Source organism: Poecilia formosa, unplaced genomic scaffold, assembly GCF_000485575.1.
Source record: "Poecilia formosa unplaced genomic scaffold, Poecilia_formosa-5.1.2 Scaffold738, whole genome shotgun sequence".
Lineage (NCBI taxonomy): Eukaryota > Metazoa > Chordata > Actinopteri > Cyprinodontiformes > Poeciliidae > Poecilia > Poecilia formosa.
Genome location: NW_006800677.1, coordinates 35,376 through 52,472, shown reverse-complemented (window position 1 = coordinate 52,472; position 17,097 = coordinate 35,376). Strand labels below are relative to the sequence as shown.

Genomic DNA, 17,097 nt, shown 5'->3' with positions numbered 1-17,097 from the left:
AGTACTAACTGATCAGGATAGAGTGCATCTGTCTGACTGGAAGTGACACAAATACTACAGAGAACTCAGAGAAGGTGTGATTAGAAGTGTTATCAACAGCTGCTCTGAAGTTAATTATTCACTTATATATTTGCAGCAACGGCTGAAAGAAAAACCCCAGATAGAATTTGCACATAAAAGGTGAGCAGTGTTGCACAAATCAATTGACTATTTTCACCTGAATGGCTCAAATCGTTACATTAATGCTGAAAATTTTGATTTATATCCTCCGCTTTTCATTCAAATCTGATTTTTCAGCCTTTCAAATCAGAAAAAAAAAAAGTATCTGCAAGGAATTTTATTTTAAGATCTCTAGTAAATATAAACAATTTGGCAAATGTTCCCCATGTAAAGCTGCACACTGGCTATTACTACAGCTAAAAGTGCAATTTAATTGCATGTAGAAGTATAACCAGGTATAATCTGTCAATATGTCTGTTTGAGACGTTTTTAACAACTTTTTGGTCATCAGATGTTAAAGCACATGTCCAAATATAAAAAAATACTGTCAGGATTGCTTTAAATAAGTGTAGATTTATGAGCCTTCAGTAAACTGAAACATATTTACTAAGAGGACTGGGACAAAAATGGTCTGTGCTGTTATTGAAATATGATACTATGTCCACATACTTGCACAGAGACTGATGTCTGCAGGGATTTGTGTTTTTAAGGCTTATCTTAATGATAAAACATGCACTGCAATGCTTCCTGGAGGGTATTTAAGACTTTAAATAGCTTATAACCCCTACATCCTATAGAAAATAACAGAAATATCCCAAAAAGTTTATAAATTTAATATATTACAGGTTATGCTAAATATTACAGTTCAAAGTAACAGAGCATCTCAGTTATTATAAGTCAGAAACAGTTTCTAATTCGGATACAGCTGAAAGGAAATAGTTGAAGAACCGTTTTTCAGTTTCAGAGCGAGCGAAGCACGTTTGATGAGCGCTAAAAAAAACAAGGGAAAACTGCAGCGCATCAAGTGTTTTTAATAAGTTTTCTTCCTTTTAACTGACTTAAACAAACAACCGCAGAGGTTTTGATGTGGAAACCAACAGTGTATGTGTTCTATGATGTTCAAAAGTGGAAGTCCATCGTGTGAACCAGGCGAGCAGCAACAAAGCGTACATTTCCAACCATTAAATATGCACCACTACGTCGAAGTAACGCTAGCTTAGGAGGCTACAGCCGCGGAAAAAAAGGAGGAAAAAAAAAAAAGAAATCTCACCTTTCTCGGTGGGGGCTGCATCCTTAGTTCTGGACATAAAACTGATCCAACAAGTCCAAAAGTTTATCCAGAAAAGTTCGTACGAATGGTTTTCGGGGCAAGATGGAAGCGGACGGATGGAGTTTCAGCCCGGGTCAAGCAACCATAGTGGGACCAGTGAGCACCGAAGTTGAGTCCCGTTGAAAACACTGTGGCCCCGGGGAACAGAAAACAGTGCGTCAAAAACCGCACAGTTCACTATCCACTTCCGGTTGACGCCACAAAATAAACGCCAAGGTCCACTGTATTATAAAACTCTACTTCCGCAAGGATTTTTCAGAGTAAAGTTAGGTTTGGCTGTTTTAATTATTGAACAATGGTTCCGTAGGAATCAGTCTCAAAGAGATCTACTTCGGTTTCTTATTTTACTGTAAACTTGTTTTATTTTACTGCTTAATAATTTTACATTTTACGGAACTTTAGTTACATGAATAATTAAGGGTTGCTGCGCATATTATATTGTTGAACCGTTAGTTAATATAAAAACTGTAATTGTTGACTAGCCTTTGAATGCGATCACTGGTATTTGGACAAATTTATAGTAATTATATTTTTTCATTTGTTACCATAATTCTTTATTGCATTCTTTTTTATTCAAAATATTTTTATTTTAAAAATTATAAAAACACCACTGGTTTTCAAGTTCTTTATAACTTTAATTTAGAGTAGAATATAATAGATTAGAAAGCTATCTATTGCTTTATTTATCTGTTTACAAAAAATATACATTAGATAGTCATCTGCTGTAAAATATTAAATGGTAAATGGCTTGTGCTTGTACAGAACTTTATCAAGTACAGAGGAACCCCAAACGCTTTACACTGCATTCAAATATCTTCAAATCTAAAATAAGGCAAAAATATTAAAAAGAACACGGATATATAAATTAGTGGGCCGATCCTCTTTACTATTGGTTCATTTAAGTGACGTGAAAGCCACTGCCTCCCATCTCAGTTAACTCAAGTTAACATTTACGTATTTGTCATTTCCTGCTACATTTTCAAAATAAAATCCATCCCCGCTCTATTTTTCCATCACTAATGTAAAAGACATAAAAACCAACTCATTCCAGTTAGCCACCAAGTAGCAAACAACAACAAACCTATAAATTATACATCTTGCAATATATATTTATTCATAGTTGCAACCATGTTTCGTATAATTTTATACATTAAGCAAAATCACAAAAGTTTTGGTAAAATGATCAATCCAGCTGGTAACTGTGAACAAAATTCAAAAGATATAAAATAAATGCGACAGATAGTTTTTATAAATACTTCTACGATGCATTTAACAGTGCATAGTGTCTAATTTCTTATAGTATTGTAAACTAGTTTTGTAGAATTTAGAGTAACGTTGTGTCTGTCTTGTTTCCCTAAAGCTTACGTCTTTATTTTTATTTTGAACGGCAGACATGTCAAACCGGATGTGAATGTTTTCGGTTCATTTTACTTAACTTTCTCTTGACCTCGCTGTCAGATTATAGACTTTGCATATTTTCATCCGTTTTAGATGAAATATGATCTTTCGTTTGCCCCGACATTTCGGTCCGGTTTCCACCTTAGTAGCGTTGGAGCTGAATAACTAACTGATCTCAGAGCCAGGATGTGTGCGTGGAGACGGCTGCACAGAAATGTGCGGACTCTTCGTGGATGTTTCACCCATGGATCGCTCAACTGCACTGCGGTGACACAATGGCAGCCAGACCGATGTGGAGGTCTGACTTTCTGCCAGAAGCTGAGCACTGGTGGAGCCTTACGGAACGACTTCCTTAAAGGTGGGAACCCTGAAGGACCTGGGACAGAAGTGGTAGTTAAAAAGGAGTGAGCCAGATCCCATTTAACATACAGCCATAGCTTAAATAAACTCAGTATATAAAGCTCCTCGCAGAGTTTATATCACAAGTAGACACGTTTCCTGAACATTTTAAACCTCGCCAATTATTCGGCATATATAGTTACAATAAATACATTAAGAATTGTTTTCCTGTTAATCTCCAATTTGTATTCTTTTAAAAAAAATTTTATTCAATATTCAAGGTTGACAAAACTAGACAAGCTGACAGCAAAGGTTCTGTTTCTAAATAATGGTTTGCATAAGAAGAAAAGGTGAAAATAAAGCAAAAATCAACTTCTTTAAAAGTCCATGTTGATTTTATATCTTTGCATTTCCTGCTATTTGTAGAGTTTAGGAGATCTATTATTATTATTTATTGTTATTAATTTTTTTTACCCAAAAGAGTCATTCAAGCAAACCAAAAAACACTGGTTGTTGACAAGATAGAAAATTTGTGAAAAACACTGAAAGACCTTCAGAAACATCTATGGATCACACTTTTTGTTTAGAGCTGAAAGCCCAGATGGCAGCGATGAAGAAGAAGGCGGCAGACGGTCTGCCGAGCAGCAACTGGATGCCCTTCGAGATCAACCCCAATCTCCCTCCTGAGACGGCGGACATCGTGATCGTTGGCGGCGGTGTGATGGGCTGGTCCATCGCCTACTGGCTGAAGCAGAAAGAGAAGTTCTCCAAAAAGATGCGAGTCCTCGTTGTAGAGAGGGACCCAACAGTAAGGACACAGTTTTTTGGAGGATTTCTAAACATCTTTAAAATAAGATACAATCAAAGAGATCCTCGGCTCTAAACAGTAGGGGGAAATCAGTTCTTAAACTTTTACACAGAAAACAAATGTACGTAAAACCACTTTTTAACCCTCTTGACTGTGTCCAGTATTCCCAGGCCTCCACGGTTCTGTCTGCGGGAGGAATCCGCCAGCAGTTCTCCCTGCTGGAGAACATCCACCTCTCCCTGGAGTCTGCAGACTTCATGAGGAACATCAACGTAGGTCAAAGTTTATAAGCATTTCAATCACACAGTACTGAAGCAAGTTTTATGGAAATATTTTGGAATGGTAAGGTATAAAGAAAAAAGTGGTTAGAAAGGTTGTGCATAAGAAGGTGAGAGCTACAAATAAAAGTAGCAGTCATCTTTTGTTTTATCTTAAGTCTGGATCGAATAATTTCCTCTGTTTCCCATCAGGAACATCTCAGCGTTGTGAATGAAGATCCTGTGGATCTGCAGTTCAACCAGTCGGGATACCTGTTCTTAGCCAGCGAGGAGGTGGCTCACATCATGGAGCAGAACTACAACACCCAGAGGTGCCTGACGGCGAGATGCGCTCTGGATTTCAGACGGTTTGCCTTGCTAATCATCTCGTCGTGTGATTCCAGGTGTGCAGGAGCTAAAGTTTCCCTCTTCTCTCCGCAACAAGTGAAGGAGAAATTTCCGTGGATAAATACAGAGGGCGTGGCACTGGCTTCATACGGTAACAGTACATGATTTATTGCATCTAATTTAGCAATGTGCTCTGCATTATTCAGGCCCTATATGAATAAAGAGCACCATAGCCTGAGCTAATTCATGACACAATGTTTAGTTAGTATAATTTAATTAACCTCAGTTTGCCGTGGTGTTTTGCATTTGTGGCCGAGTTGCTGGAGGCCGATCAAACAAACAAAACGTTATCACTTAAAGCTAAACTAGAAAGGAAAACAAACAAGAATCTAATGTAATGGAAGTTACCTCCTCAAGGTCTCACCTCAAGAAGATTATGAGTCCTTTCTTCTGTGGAGTAGTGGAGAAGTTGGCAGATGAGGATTGGCTAGAATCCCTGTGGATCATGATGTTTGCAGATGATATTGTGATCTCTAAAGACAGTATTGTAAAAGCACCAAAACTGGACGAGTGCATGTACCAAGCATCCAAAGCAACCCTAACTCTAACAGACATGATGATGATGATGACTTAAGGTTAGTTGCAAGAGAGAAAAAAAGTTCACAAGACTTGCAGCGATGTGCAGTTTGGAGCAATGACAGCTAGATTGACACTTGACAATGAAGAATTGGACAGAATCCGGAGCTGCTAGGGAGGAAAAGAGGAAGACCACAGAAAAGACTAACAGATCCTGTGAGCTGCTCTGAAGTCTTTGTCTAAGACAGGCCTTGCTGAGTCTGTGAAGCTGCCTTGTTTACTTTACTGGTTTGTTCACACCTGCCCGCTACATTTGTGTAGTGCTGTAACTAAATGCAGTTTGTAACATTTCTCATGGAAGTGAGTTTCCCCATTTTGGAAGCATTACTGATACATAAATTTGAAATATAGAGTTAATTGGGGAGGTGTTAACATGCTTAACTGCTAATTTTTTTACCAGATTTTTCTTTTTTTCCTAATCGTAGCAACAGTGTTTTTAATGTAAAGATATTTATGTTTTTGTAACTAATTTATGCAACCTATTGTTCCTGCAAAATAAATCATCCAACCTGACTGAAGGTGATTTATTTTTGCAAAGCATGAAGAAAAATGTTAGTCTCCAGACATGCAAAGCTGGTAGAGACAAACCCCAGAAAGACTTGCAGCTTTAACTGTGGTTCCACAAAGTATTGACCAAGCAGACGTACATTGCTAAGCCATTTGTGTAACAATCCTTTAAATGCTAGTTAGTGGGGGTATTTTTGTTTTTGTTTTTTTTAAATGTCACCCAGAATGATTTATTAGTTTGGGATAATTCCAAGTTTTTGGATTGCTAACTGGAAACAAGCTAATTTTGATGCCTTGGCTGTTGATAAAACCGTATTTAACTTGGTTCTGCAGCTGGTTTAACTTCACTCTGGGGGTTTGGTGCTATGCAGGGCTGGAGAACGAGGGCTGGTTCGACCCCTGGTCTCTCCTGAACGCCTTCAGGAGGAAGGCCATGTCCATGGGGGTCATTCAGTGCTTCGGGGAAGTTGCAGGTGGGTCATACCTTCAGATGTTGGTCACATTTTAGGTTGATTTGTGTGAACGCCTCGTTTCGTCCTCCCATTATACCCTGTAGTATTAACATGATAACAAGCTGGTGTATTCCTTTCGATTAATACAAACATAACAACTTAAAACCTGAAATGAGAAGAGAACATGTTACATGTAATATGTTAAATCTTTGTTTTTTTATTGTCTGTTAATCTATTAATCTTATTCTCATCCACAGATTTTAGACACGTGAAACAAGTTCTGATGACAAAAAATGGGGAACAAATAGACATGAAGACAATAAAATCTGTCAAAGTAAGTGGAACATCCAGAACTTACTGAGAGTGACTGATAGGAAACAGTAAGATGTTCTATGTAATTTGGTTCAAAAGACTCACTGAAGACTCTTCTTGGAGTATAATGTTTGCAGATGACACTGAGGGTCAATGATTCAAGGGTGTGAAAACATCCTTAAAGAAAAGTCAGGTGGAAGAAAAAAGTGCGGTAAAAAACCATCCACAAGCATTACATTTTAATTGTGAATAAGAATCCTAGAGAGAAGCTCAGACTTCATGCTACTGGAAGTCCAAAGCGAACGTTCTGAAAGGAACCTGGACTTCCTGAACACCTCCACAGAACCACAGCATGATCTCTGTGCCATGCCGCATGGAGGCAGTAATTGATGTAAACTATTCGTCAGGGCCTCATTTCTCTGTCAAAGTGATCCCAGCTGTGTTGAACACTGCAAAAATAAAAAATCTTACCAAGTTCAAAATCTTGCAACACTTTGAAATAGACAACTAACTTACAAGTAACATTTCAGCAAGATTTAGTAGCTTGTATTATGTCAATAATTCCTTAATACTGATGACAAAGTACCAGTTCCACTAGCAGATTATTTTATTCACAATATGGAAAAAACAAAATCTTTTTTTTATAAGTGAAATAACCTGCTAGTGGAACTGGTTCTTTTCATCAATATTAAGGAATTGCTGACTTAAAATAAGTTTATATATCTTGGTGAAAAGTTCCTGTGTTTTGTCTTATTTATATTTGCAGTAGAAAATAGACCACAAAAACCTCGTAAGATTCTGTGTTTTGCAGTGTGACCTGCTGTGCGAAGGTTTCCCCTGACCTCTTGTATTTAAGGCTAATAAACACAACAGTGCAGGTCACTACATCAGTCGGTTTGTGTCTCGCAGGTACAGATGCTGAACAGCCTGGAGTACCAGCCGGTGGAATGTGCCCTTGTTGTGAACGCAGCCGGAGCGTTTTCTGGGAAACTGGCAAAGATGGTGGGAATCGGCCTCGGCCCCAAAGACTCCCTCGCTGGATTTTCAGTCCCTGTGGAACCTCGGAAGAGGTCGGTCTCCAACCTCAGCAGCTTTTTAAGGATTTCCTTTTTGTTTCTAAAGGAGTATTTAATTATATCTTAGAATGTTAAGAGGATAGGTGTTTTTGTTGTTTTCCAGGTATGTGTATGTGGTTCATTGTCCTGATGGCCCAGGACTCGACTCTCCCTTCTTAATTGACTATTCTGGAGTTTATTTCCGAAGGGAAGGTTTGGGAGGAAACTACATCTGTGGAGTGTCGCCCGAGGAGGTCAGTTTCATCTCTGAGCAGCGTCTTTTTGTCTGAATTGTAACTGAGAGGTTACCTCATTGTTTCCCTCTCAGGCGGAGGAGCCGGACACCAGTAATCTGGAAGTGGACCATCAGTTTTTTGAAGACAAGGTTTGGCCCAAATTGGCCAATCGAGTTCCAGCTTTTGAGAAACTGAAGGTACCTCAAGGCTCAATTTTAGGTTTCATACTTTTTTTAATCTAGACATAATGTTGTTGCATCAGGTGAAACAGCTATGCTGATGACATGCAGGTATTTATTGCTGTTTCCTGAATCAGGACATATTAATGCATGTTTAAATGTATTTTTGATCTTAAATTATGAAAAGCACATTATTTTTTGTCAAGTTTAAAAAATTGCCTCTGGCTTTAATTTCAGTTTCACAAACCATGATAAAAACATTACACAAAACATATTTCTGCTGGAGTTTGATAGTTTCTCCAAGAGTCGAATGCATAAATATCAATACACACCTAAATTACATAAAATATTATTTATTTATTTTTTTTGTACTTTCTCGTCATTACAGCTACTTCAAGTTTCAACTACGAGACAACCAGAACACAAGGCCACATGAAGCCAATTAGAATCTTAGAATTTACTTTAAGTTGGTTTGCAAGCCCAGCTCTGTTACCTAGCAACCCCAGCTGAGCCCAGCTCTGTTATCTAGCAACCCAAGTTGAGTTCCAGCCCGTTTGGTCAGCTGGTTTTACCGCTGTATGTGCTCTACAATGGCTTCTGGAAAAGACGAGTGTTTAGTTGTTGACTTATCATTCAGAAACCACTTGCTGCATTCTTGTTGGTTGTGCAGGAGGCTCTACTAACGCTTTTCTAAGATGCACAGTTGTAAAACTGTGTATCTGTTTGCAGCCATTTTCATGTGTGAGTGCAAACATTGATTCCAGGGGCGTGGCCAGCAGCAGCTTATTTGGATTTAAAGTGACAGTGGCCCTGAAACAGCTTGTTCTCTAAGAAGCTAAAAACAGTTTTCTTGGACTTTTTAACATAAAAACAGCCTCTCATGGTCCGACTTGTTGCCCTTTATTCCTGCCAGGTGACCAGCGCCTGGGCCGGTTTCTATGACTACAACACGTTCGACCAGAACGGCATCATCGGCATTCACCCTCTAATCAACAACATGTACTTTGCCACTGGCTTCAGCGGCCACGGCCTGCAGCAGTCGCCGGCGGTGGGCCGCGCCGTGGCAGAGCTCATCCTGGACGGAGAGTTCAAAACGCTGGACCTGAGCGGATTAAGCTTCCGACGCATTCTGACACAGGAGCCCATGCTGGAGCAGAATATTGTGTAGAAAGGGCTCAAATTAGGGAAAGTCGAGTCTTATTTTTTTTATTTAGTATCCTGTAAGGAAGATGCTGCAGCTTTGGAAATATAGGGAACACATAGTTTTTTTAATATTTACATGCCTTTTTCTTAATTTTTTCAGTGGATATGAATCACGATTGACAAACCAACAAACACTGCAGGGATGTGCAAAAGTGCCAGTTGCACCTAAAATTTTACTATCTCATGTAAAAGGAACAGCAAATATTATTGTCATTTAAAAACTTATATGTCAAAAACTGAACTTTTTTTTTTGCTAAAATCCATAAAAGTGAAAGCAGCAGAAAGGAGCTCCACCATAACACCAAGAAGGAAAATCAGCAACAAAGACTTCAGCAATACAAGTGTTGCCTCCCGTCACTCTGGGAAGAGTTGTAAGGACATTTCCAAACTGTAGAAGTCCATCGTTCAACACAGATAAATATTCAAGAGTGTCAGTTTTCCTTAAATTATGCCAAAGTGTAACTCTCAAAGAAATGGTGATGGTTAGTAAGTTAAGATGTTGAAGTTAATAATTACAGGACAGTTAGAAAAAGTCTCTATAAAATGTTACTTTATTAATATTATGAGGATTAACGTTATAAATATTGTTTTGCACTATTGACCTAAAGTGCTTTTCAGAAACTTTGCACCAGATGGTGCCATTTAGCCATTTAATCACTGTAAGCGTTCGTCCTAGCTAACATTGCGTTTATTTTACAGCTAATTTTAAGACTCTTGAAGACCAAGGAGACGGAAACGTCTGGCTGTACATGTTTAACGTGATTTGTTTTACTAGATTCAAATGTTGTATCTAGATGTACAAAAGTTGAAAAGGTCTTATTTTTTATCTTCTTCTACTGTTGCCTAGCCCAGGACACCTTTGTAAATTATATTTTTAATCTTGATAAGATTATTTTTCTCCTGGTGAAATAAAAGGTATTGGGAAAAAACTAAATATTTTTTGACACTTGCTAAAATCCTGTTTAGAGTTTATTAGACAACTCAATGCAACACAGTCAACACACAGACAGGTTGCAGTGCAGTCAAAACTATGAGTGTATTACAGCCATTGTAGATTTAAAAAAATAAAAGTATGAGCAAATTAACACAAAAAAAATATTGCTTTAAACAGTGAGACAACTGGAAGAATGATGTGCATGAGACAAAATTGAGTATATAAAGAAACCAAGGATATTATTGTGATCTTTAAGAAATGTTGGTAGGTAGAGAGAGTGAGAACCTTTAAATTCGTTTGCCCAACATTTTGACCAATACTTCATCAAGAGGCCAAACGGAGGCTTCACCTCCTCAGGAAGCTAAAGGTAGCTCTTTTCTTTTACCACCTGCTCATCAACTTTCATCTAGAAAAGAGAGCCTCCTGGCCTGCAGCAGGTGGTGAGGGATTACCAACACACCAATACCTCTCCTCAAAGACATTTACACTCACCGACTACAAAAGAAGGTATTTTTAAGGGCCGCACCCACCCGGGGTATCATCTGTTCTTCTTGTTACCGTCTGAAAGGAGATACAGACTCATCCGCTACATCAGACAGAAGAGAAAAACTACTTTCTGCCCTCCAGCTGTCAGAGAGGTAACAAACACTCACACCCAAAAACATGCAACCAAGAGTGAAATAACTTCTATAATTAAAAAGTGCAGTGCAGAATTAAAAATAAAAGTTTTCCTTTTATTTGAGTTAAATCCAGAGTCACTGAAAGATTGTGTTCATTTGCCCTGATTGTGGTTTTTAGTTGCGACTTGCCACAAATGCCACAGGCTGCGCTTCCTCCCCGACTTAGCTTCCTGTAGCACAATGCATTTCACCAGCAAAAGAGTGAGGCACGCTGTTAAAACCACTCAAACACACTCCTGTATCTCTGAGGTACAAAAACAAGCCCACTATTAGGTTAGAACAAAGAAAAGTTTCAGATGGTGAAGGTCACCCAGATGTTCAACCTGCTGTGTGGGTGATCACATATAAATGTTGAAAAAATAAATAAATGCCCACCGTGAATGAAGATGTTTAAAAAAGAAAATATAAAAAGTTTTCTTCTTCTTGATCAACTGTTGGCACCAATAACAGAGTATTAGGGCCACGCTAAGAAAATAAGAAAAAAATTGCGAGAATAAAGTGACAGTATCTAAAATAGATATATTACAAGAATAAAGTCATAGTATTATGAGAATAAAGTCATAGTATTATGAGAATAAAGTCATAGTATTATGAGAATAAAGTCATATAAGAATCAATTTGTAGTTTCATGAGAATAAAGACAAAATTATGATTTTGTTCTGGCTTTATTCTCATAATATTATGATTTTATCCTCACATTATTTTGGCTTTATTCTGATCATTTTATGACTTTATTTTAAATGAGAAAGGATGTCCAAATAACAGCAGGAATGTAAACACTGGTTAAGATTGTTGGCAGCAGTGATGGTTGTAGAGTCTAAGAGCTGCAGAGAGGAAGGATATGTGATAATGCAACCTTGTGCTTTTAGGATGCAACAGTCTGATGTGCATTCTTAAAAAAAACACAAAAAATCAAAACATAACCAAATAGTATCCGATTTGCATTAATGTGGCACACAAAAAAATGATTGTGCATAATATGCACCTGCTGAACAGATCTTGCTTCTGTTTAGTTAGAAAATATATATATTTTTAAATGCTAATTAGTCGAATCATCTCCTGTTGCTTTATTTACACCACTGGAAGTATATTTTACAGATCTAAGACATTCCCCTGAAGAACAGAAGATGGTTCTCAGATGTAAGAACTGCAGCATGCAGAAAAGGCATAGTGAGGTCTTTGTGTCTCTGCAGCTCTTCATTTTGATGTAAATGTGGGGCAACCTAGCAGGTTCGAACTGGGGGAGGGGGCCGAATGAAATGCAACTGGAGGGATCTTTTGTGTGGCCTCCTGTAAATCCCAAATGTTCTCAAGAACTGAAAACAAAAACAGCGTGAGTGCTTGGGCCGGCCAACTTCGGTCGCCTCAAGTGACGTACCAACTGCCCCAACAAAGAAAACCCTACTGAAGGCATTCAGTCGGCTGTTTTCCAGAATATTCGTTCCTGCCCGTCCTGGCCAGGCATTTACAGTGTCAACACCATGAAGGGAGTCGCCCACCGGGAGTCCTGCAGCTGTATAAGGCCACCGTACATGGTGGCATGTGGCTGGGATTAGGAAATTTCACTGTGGATTAAAATCTTTCCAACTTCTCCATGGCCACCAGCTAAAAGGAAAGGAGTCCAAAGCTCTAGCGCAGATCCAAGGAGAACGCTGGGCCCAAAGTCTCACTGAGCAGGTACGTCCAAACTTTACTGAAACTCACAGTGAACTGCTGCTGCTGGACCAATAATGCAAGACAAGGTTTGTTGAACTGCTAATTGGTAAATTATCTTTTAATAATGACAGAAGCTTTGCAGAATAAACAGGTGTACTTAATATTTATGGTATGTGCATGTTTCAGAAATCATTGAGAAGAACAATATAAGTTTTTAGTAATAGGAAATAAAAAAAACAAGAAATGTTTCCAGTTCGACAATTATGACAAAACCATGGTGATATTACAGGTCATAAAAAATTATAAAGCAACTCTTCAGATAATAAATATATATAGCTATATTTTTTTATAGCATGCCAGCTTCATGCATGACCTTGAACCTTTTAAATGGTCCATTTGGTTTGAAATAGTACCAACCCACCATTCTGCTCAATAATGCATCACAATTACCCTGATGCACTTTTACAATGATGATAAAAATGTGCATGTTCATTTGCAGAGGTCTTGCTTTACTACTTAATCCAAAAGTATGAAACAATTCAGATATATTAATTTCAATTTGCTATCAATTTCTGAATTTTGAATTTAAATATAGCTTTTTCCTTGATTAAAAATATTAGAAATATACTCATATTAACATAGCTGTTATGGCCGATAGCTGACATTACACTTCCCCAACATCGAGAAGATGGAAATAAACATCATTTTTTAATACTAGTCCAGTATTACTTAAGGGACCCTAACATTTATTAACTAGAATTTCTGTATACGTAATCTTCCAATGGTCTTTAGGGATCTCAGAAATGGTAGCAAAACTGTTTTTCACTTACAAGCTGGAAAATCTGTGAAAATTATCAATAACGTTTCTCATTGACCAGGCTAACTGCTATTAGCAACAGAAGCCAATAATTCATTGGAGTCAGAGGTTAAAACTGGTGAAAAATTTCTGACTTTTCAAGTTTTAATTCCAATTTCTGAAGGTTTTCCAGTCGATTGTCTGACTTGGAATGTGAAAATGCCAAACTCTGAGTAGAAACAGTAATTTATATACAAATTTTAGTACATAAATGATTATTTAAAAACAATGTTTTTCTACTTGGGTTGGGCAACCTAACATGCAAAAATGTGATTACAAAGTTTCAATAAAAGTTCTATTTACTACTTGTCAGAAGAATGTTTGCTTTGTTCAAGCTACGTTGAAGAAGCAAGTTCATTTGAGTTTCTTTACATCAAGACTAAACCTCTTCAGTTTCTTTGGAACCATAATAAATAGAACACCGACCAACACATTTGATGTGTATTGATGATTTTAACGATGGCACTTTATAAAAAGTAATGTCTACTAATGTTTTACACAATTGTTGACATGAATTTATGATGTTTGTGTCTAAATGATGTAAACACTTTGAACTGCCTTGTTGCTGAAATGCGCTATAAATATTAATTTGATAGATTGTCTAATTGATGTGGAGTGAACACCAGTAATTATTCTTTCTATGTCTAATATTACAATATTTGTTTTGTTATTGCATAGATATTGTTTGATTACTAATTCTGCATTTATTTCTACATTTCCAGGATGTTCCAGCTGCTTCCAGGTCACATCCAGCCGCCTGGACACCGAACCCGAAAAAGCCGTCTGGTCACCAAAGATGGGCACTGCAACATTGAGTTTGGCAACATTGAGTACAGTAACCACTTCGCCTTTGTGGTGGACTTCTGGACTACCTTCGTGGAAATCCGCTGGCGTTTTGTCCTCGTCCTGTTTGTGGCTACCTTCACTGGCAGCTGGTTCATGTTCAGCCTGTTGTGGTACTGGATCGCAAAGAGCAACGGGGACCTGACGGCGCAGAACCAAACAGAGGAGCACGTCCGTTGTATAGACAATGTTAACGGCCTCACAACGGCGTTCCTGTACTCACTAGAGACACAAACCACCATTGGTTATGGTGGCAGGGCGCTGACTGGGCACTGTGCTGGCACGGTGGCTCTGATTATCATCCAGTCTCTAGTTGGCGTCTTCATCAACTGCTTTATGTGTGGCATCATCCTGGCCAAGATCTCCTTACCCAAGAAAAGGGCAAAGACTGTCACCTTCAGCAACACAGCGGTCATTTGTTTGAAGAAAGGAAGTCTGTGTCTCCTCATCAGAGTGGCCAACCTTAGAAAAACCTTATTGATTGGAAGCCAGATTTATGGGAAGCTGCTGAGGACGACCACCACTCCAGATGGAGAGACCATCATCCTGGATCAGGTGGACGTTGACTTCATGGTTGATGCTGGCAAGGATAACTTATTCTTTGTTTGTCCGCTGACGCTCTACCACGTCATTAACAGATCGAGTCCATTCTACGAGCTGTCCGCCGACACTCTCCCCCTACAGGACTTTGAGTTGGTGGTGTTTTTAGACGGGACGGCAGAGTCCACCAGCTCATCATGCCAGGTACGAACATCGTATGTCCCACAGGAGATCCAGTGGGGCTACAGCTTCCTCCCCATCATCTCCCGCACTAAAACAGGAAAGTATCGAGTGGATTTCTCAAACTTTTCCAAAAGTGTCCGAGTTACCACGCCGCACTGCGTCCACTGCTTTGAGACGGACGGAGACCAGAGAACCCCCAACAAGGAGAACCACATCAACCAGCTCAAGCTGGGCATCGACAACCTGGGCTTCCAGGTGATCGACATTCCTGACCCGGTAGATGTCACAAAAATGTGAAACGTACCTATTCTAGAGGAAAGGTGAAAGCTATAAGGGCCACTGAAGATACAAATAAAAGGAAGAGAAAATTTCCGCCAAAAAACTCAGAAATTTTGGAATTAATCTCAAAAATGTTCTAAAAGAGAAATATATGTGTTTGAAAAGTCAAAACATTTCAACTTTGAAATTTGTGGAGCTTCACAGGTCTAACATTTTTGTCTTTTCAAATTGAAACTTTTTTCTAGAAAATATCTGACATTAATCTCTAAATTTCCATGTATTTTCTAGCAAATATTTGACTTTTCAAACTCAGAAATTTATTTGTTTTTCTAGAATATTTCTGAGGGTTTTTTTTGGCGGAAATCTACTCTTCCTTTTTCGTAATATGCCATCAAATAAAATCAAGGAATCGGCATGTAGGTCGACTTTTATGAAACCCACCGACACATTTACTCTGTTTCAAGTATTTCAAGCACTACAGACTACAGAAAGGTTTGGCTGTGAAAGAGAACGGTGAAAACTAACAACTGACGGTGAAAACTAACAACTGACTGGAATTAGACTGCTCATCACAATGAGACCCCACCTGGAGTTTTTATGGGGATAAACACCCCATTTTTTATGTACACCACGGTGTACATAAAAAAAATAAAACAGTGAATGGCACAGTGGGCATTTCTTGAGAAGATTACAGGCTGATCCTGTTCTAATGAGAAACTGTGGGCTCTAAAGGCTGTTATAGGGAATGTAGCAGAGAACAATCTCACTTTAAACACTAACCCTGTGGTGTTTCAGTCATGTTGGCAGGTCCTGTATCTCAACATGACGTGGAAACGGCAAAGGTAGCTATAAATGTCATAATTTAGTTATAGCCAGTCTAGATGTACAAGGTTGTAATATCTCAGGGAACGTAAGATTCTAAGATGGAATAAAACAATTTTTTCAGTGTAATTTGTCTTACTGCTCATTATTGCCATAGTAATCACCCATAACTACAAAATTAGAAACCCGGTTTGAGTGAACATTTCTCAGTGTAATTGCAGTGCAGATATAGGCTGGCAGAAGTCAAGGTAATGTCTTGTAAATAAAAGTTAACCAGTGGAAATTCGTTCAGGCAGCCAGACCATGCCGTGAGTATAAATCACAGTGGTGTTTTGACATTTTGAAGTTTGAAATGAACCTCAAGAAGACACACAGGCTGGCATCCTATGACATTGTGAGGAAGCAACTCTGTACAAGATATCTCTATACTCCAACACAGACAGAAACAAGTCACTTTTCTAGTACCCTATGAAAACACAAGTTATTTTGAAAATAATAACTTTAATTTGAGTTTTTTTTATGAGATTTTCCACATGGAGTTTGAAAGTGAGGGAGTCGATGATCAAAATGCCAAGATACTTATACATGTAAACCAGCTCTATTTCATTTTGTTTTGTGGCTTTATAGATCTGGAAAAATACATAAATTTATTTTTATTTGTATTAAGAACAACTTTCAAATTTATTAAAGAGTGTTGGATAGCAGCAAAGGCTTTCTGTAGTAGACCATGACAGTAGTCTGTGACAAATCCACTCATTAAAAATTCTTTCTACAAGCTCAAGCTTCAGGCTGGACATTTGACCATTTATCTTGGCGTTATGGTAATTGAGGTAATTGTTTTAGTTTCCGACCACTGACCAGTCTTTTAGCCATCATTGAGAAACTCCCAACATGGTTACGGGTGGAGCTTAGAGATTCCACCAGCTTAATGGCGGCCTGTTGTGTCATTTAAAACCCAACTTTGATGTTTGTTTGGGATTATTATAAAAGTTCAGAAATTATATTGCACTTCTCTAGTGATACCACTAAAATTTGCACATAGTCAAATACTGAAAGTCACATTGGTAGCCAATTTGGGACTATAAACCTGTGAAGAATTTGAATTAATATGAGCTACAACAACATTTCATTTTCTTTTCAGCTCAATAAAGTATTTTTCAATCCAAATTGAATTTGAGATTAGGTGCCTTTCTCAGTAATATAGCAAGAGAAAGATGGAATCAACCCGACAACGTTCAGATTAC

General features: G+C 38.3%; 2 protein-coding genes and 1 long non-coding RNA gene across 4 annotated transcripts in view; 2 read left to right on the top strand and 1 right to left on the bottom strand.

Moving 5' to 3' along the window:
• The window catches only part of LOC107834737 (uncharacterized), a 25,349-nt gene extending 14,221 nt beyond the window's left edge, over positions 1-11,128 (bottom strand). The window contains exon 1 of the long non-coding RNA XR_001660551.1: positions 10,461-11,128. This is a non-coding gene — a long non-coding RNA (uncharacterized LOC107834737). The remainder of the gene's footprint in view (positions 1-10,460) is intronic.
• LOC103131281 (FAD-dependent oxidoreductase domain-containing protein 1-like) lies at positions 2,759-9,314 on the top strand. The gene is made up of 11 exons (XM_007542886.2): positions 2,759-3,086; positions 3,655-3,875; positions 4,037-4,147; positions 4,346-4,464; positions 4,537-4,631; positions 5,995-6,096; positions 6,333-6,409; positions 7,297-7,457; positions 7,567-7,696; positions 7,771-7,875; positions 8,771-9,314. Exons 1-11 carry the CDS (start codon positions 2,915-2,917, stop codon positions 9,023-9,025), a joined length of 1,548 nt encoding a protein of 515 aa, XP_007542948.1. The 5' UTR covers positions 2,759-2,914; the 3' UTR covers positions 9,026-9,314.
• Positions 11,129-11,744: 616 nt separating the features above from the next.
• Positions 11,745-15,313, top strand: LOC103131280 (ATP-sensitive inward rectifier potassium channel 1-like). 2 transcript variants are annotated; one of them, XM_007542885.2, is made up of 2 exons: positions 11,745-12,351; positions 13,909-15,313. In XM_007542885.2, exon 2 carries the CDS (start codon positions 13,910-13,912, stop codon positions 15,047-15,049), a length of 1,140 nt encoding a protein of 379 aa, XP_007542947.1. In that variant the 5' UTR covers positions 11,745-12,351; position 13,909; the 3' UTR covers positions 15,050-15,313. The 2 variants fall into 2 exon arrangements, with proteins under 2 accessions (XP_007542947.1, XP_016522027.1); XM_016666541.1 differs by having other exon boundaries at positions 12,334-12,416.
• The last annotated feature ends 1,784 nt before the right edge of the window (positions 15,314-17,097 follow it).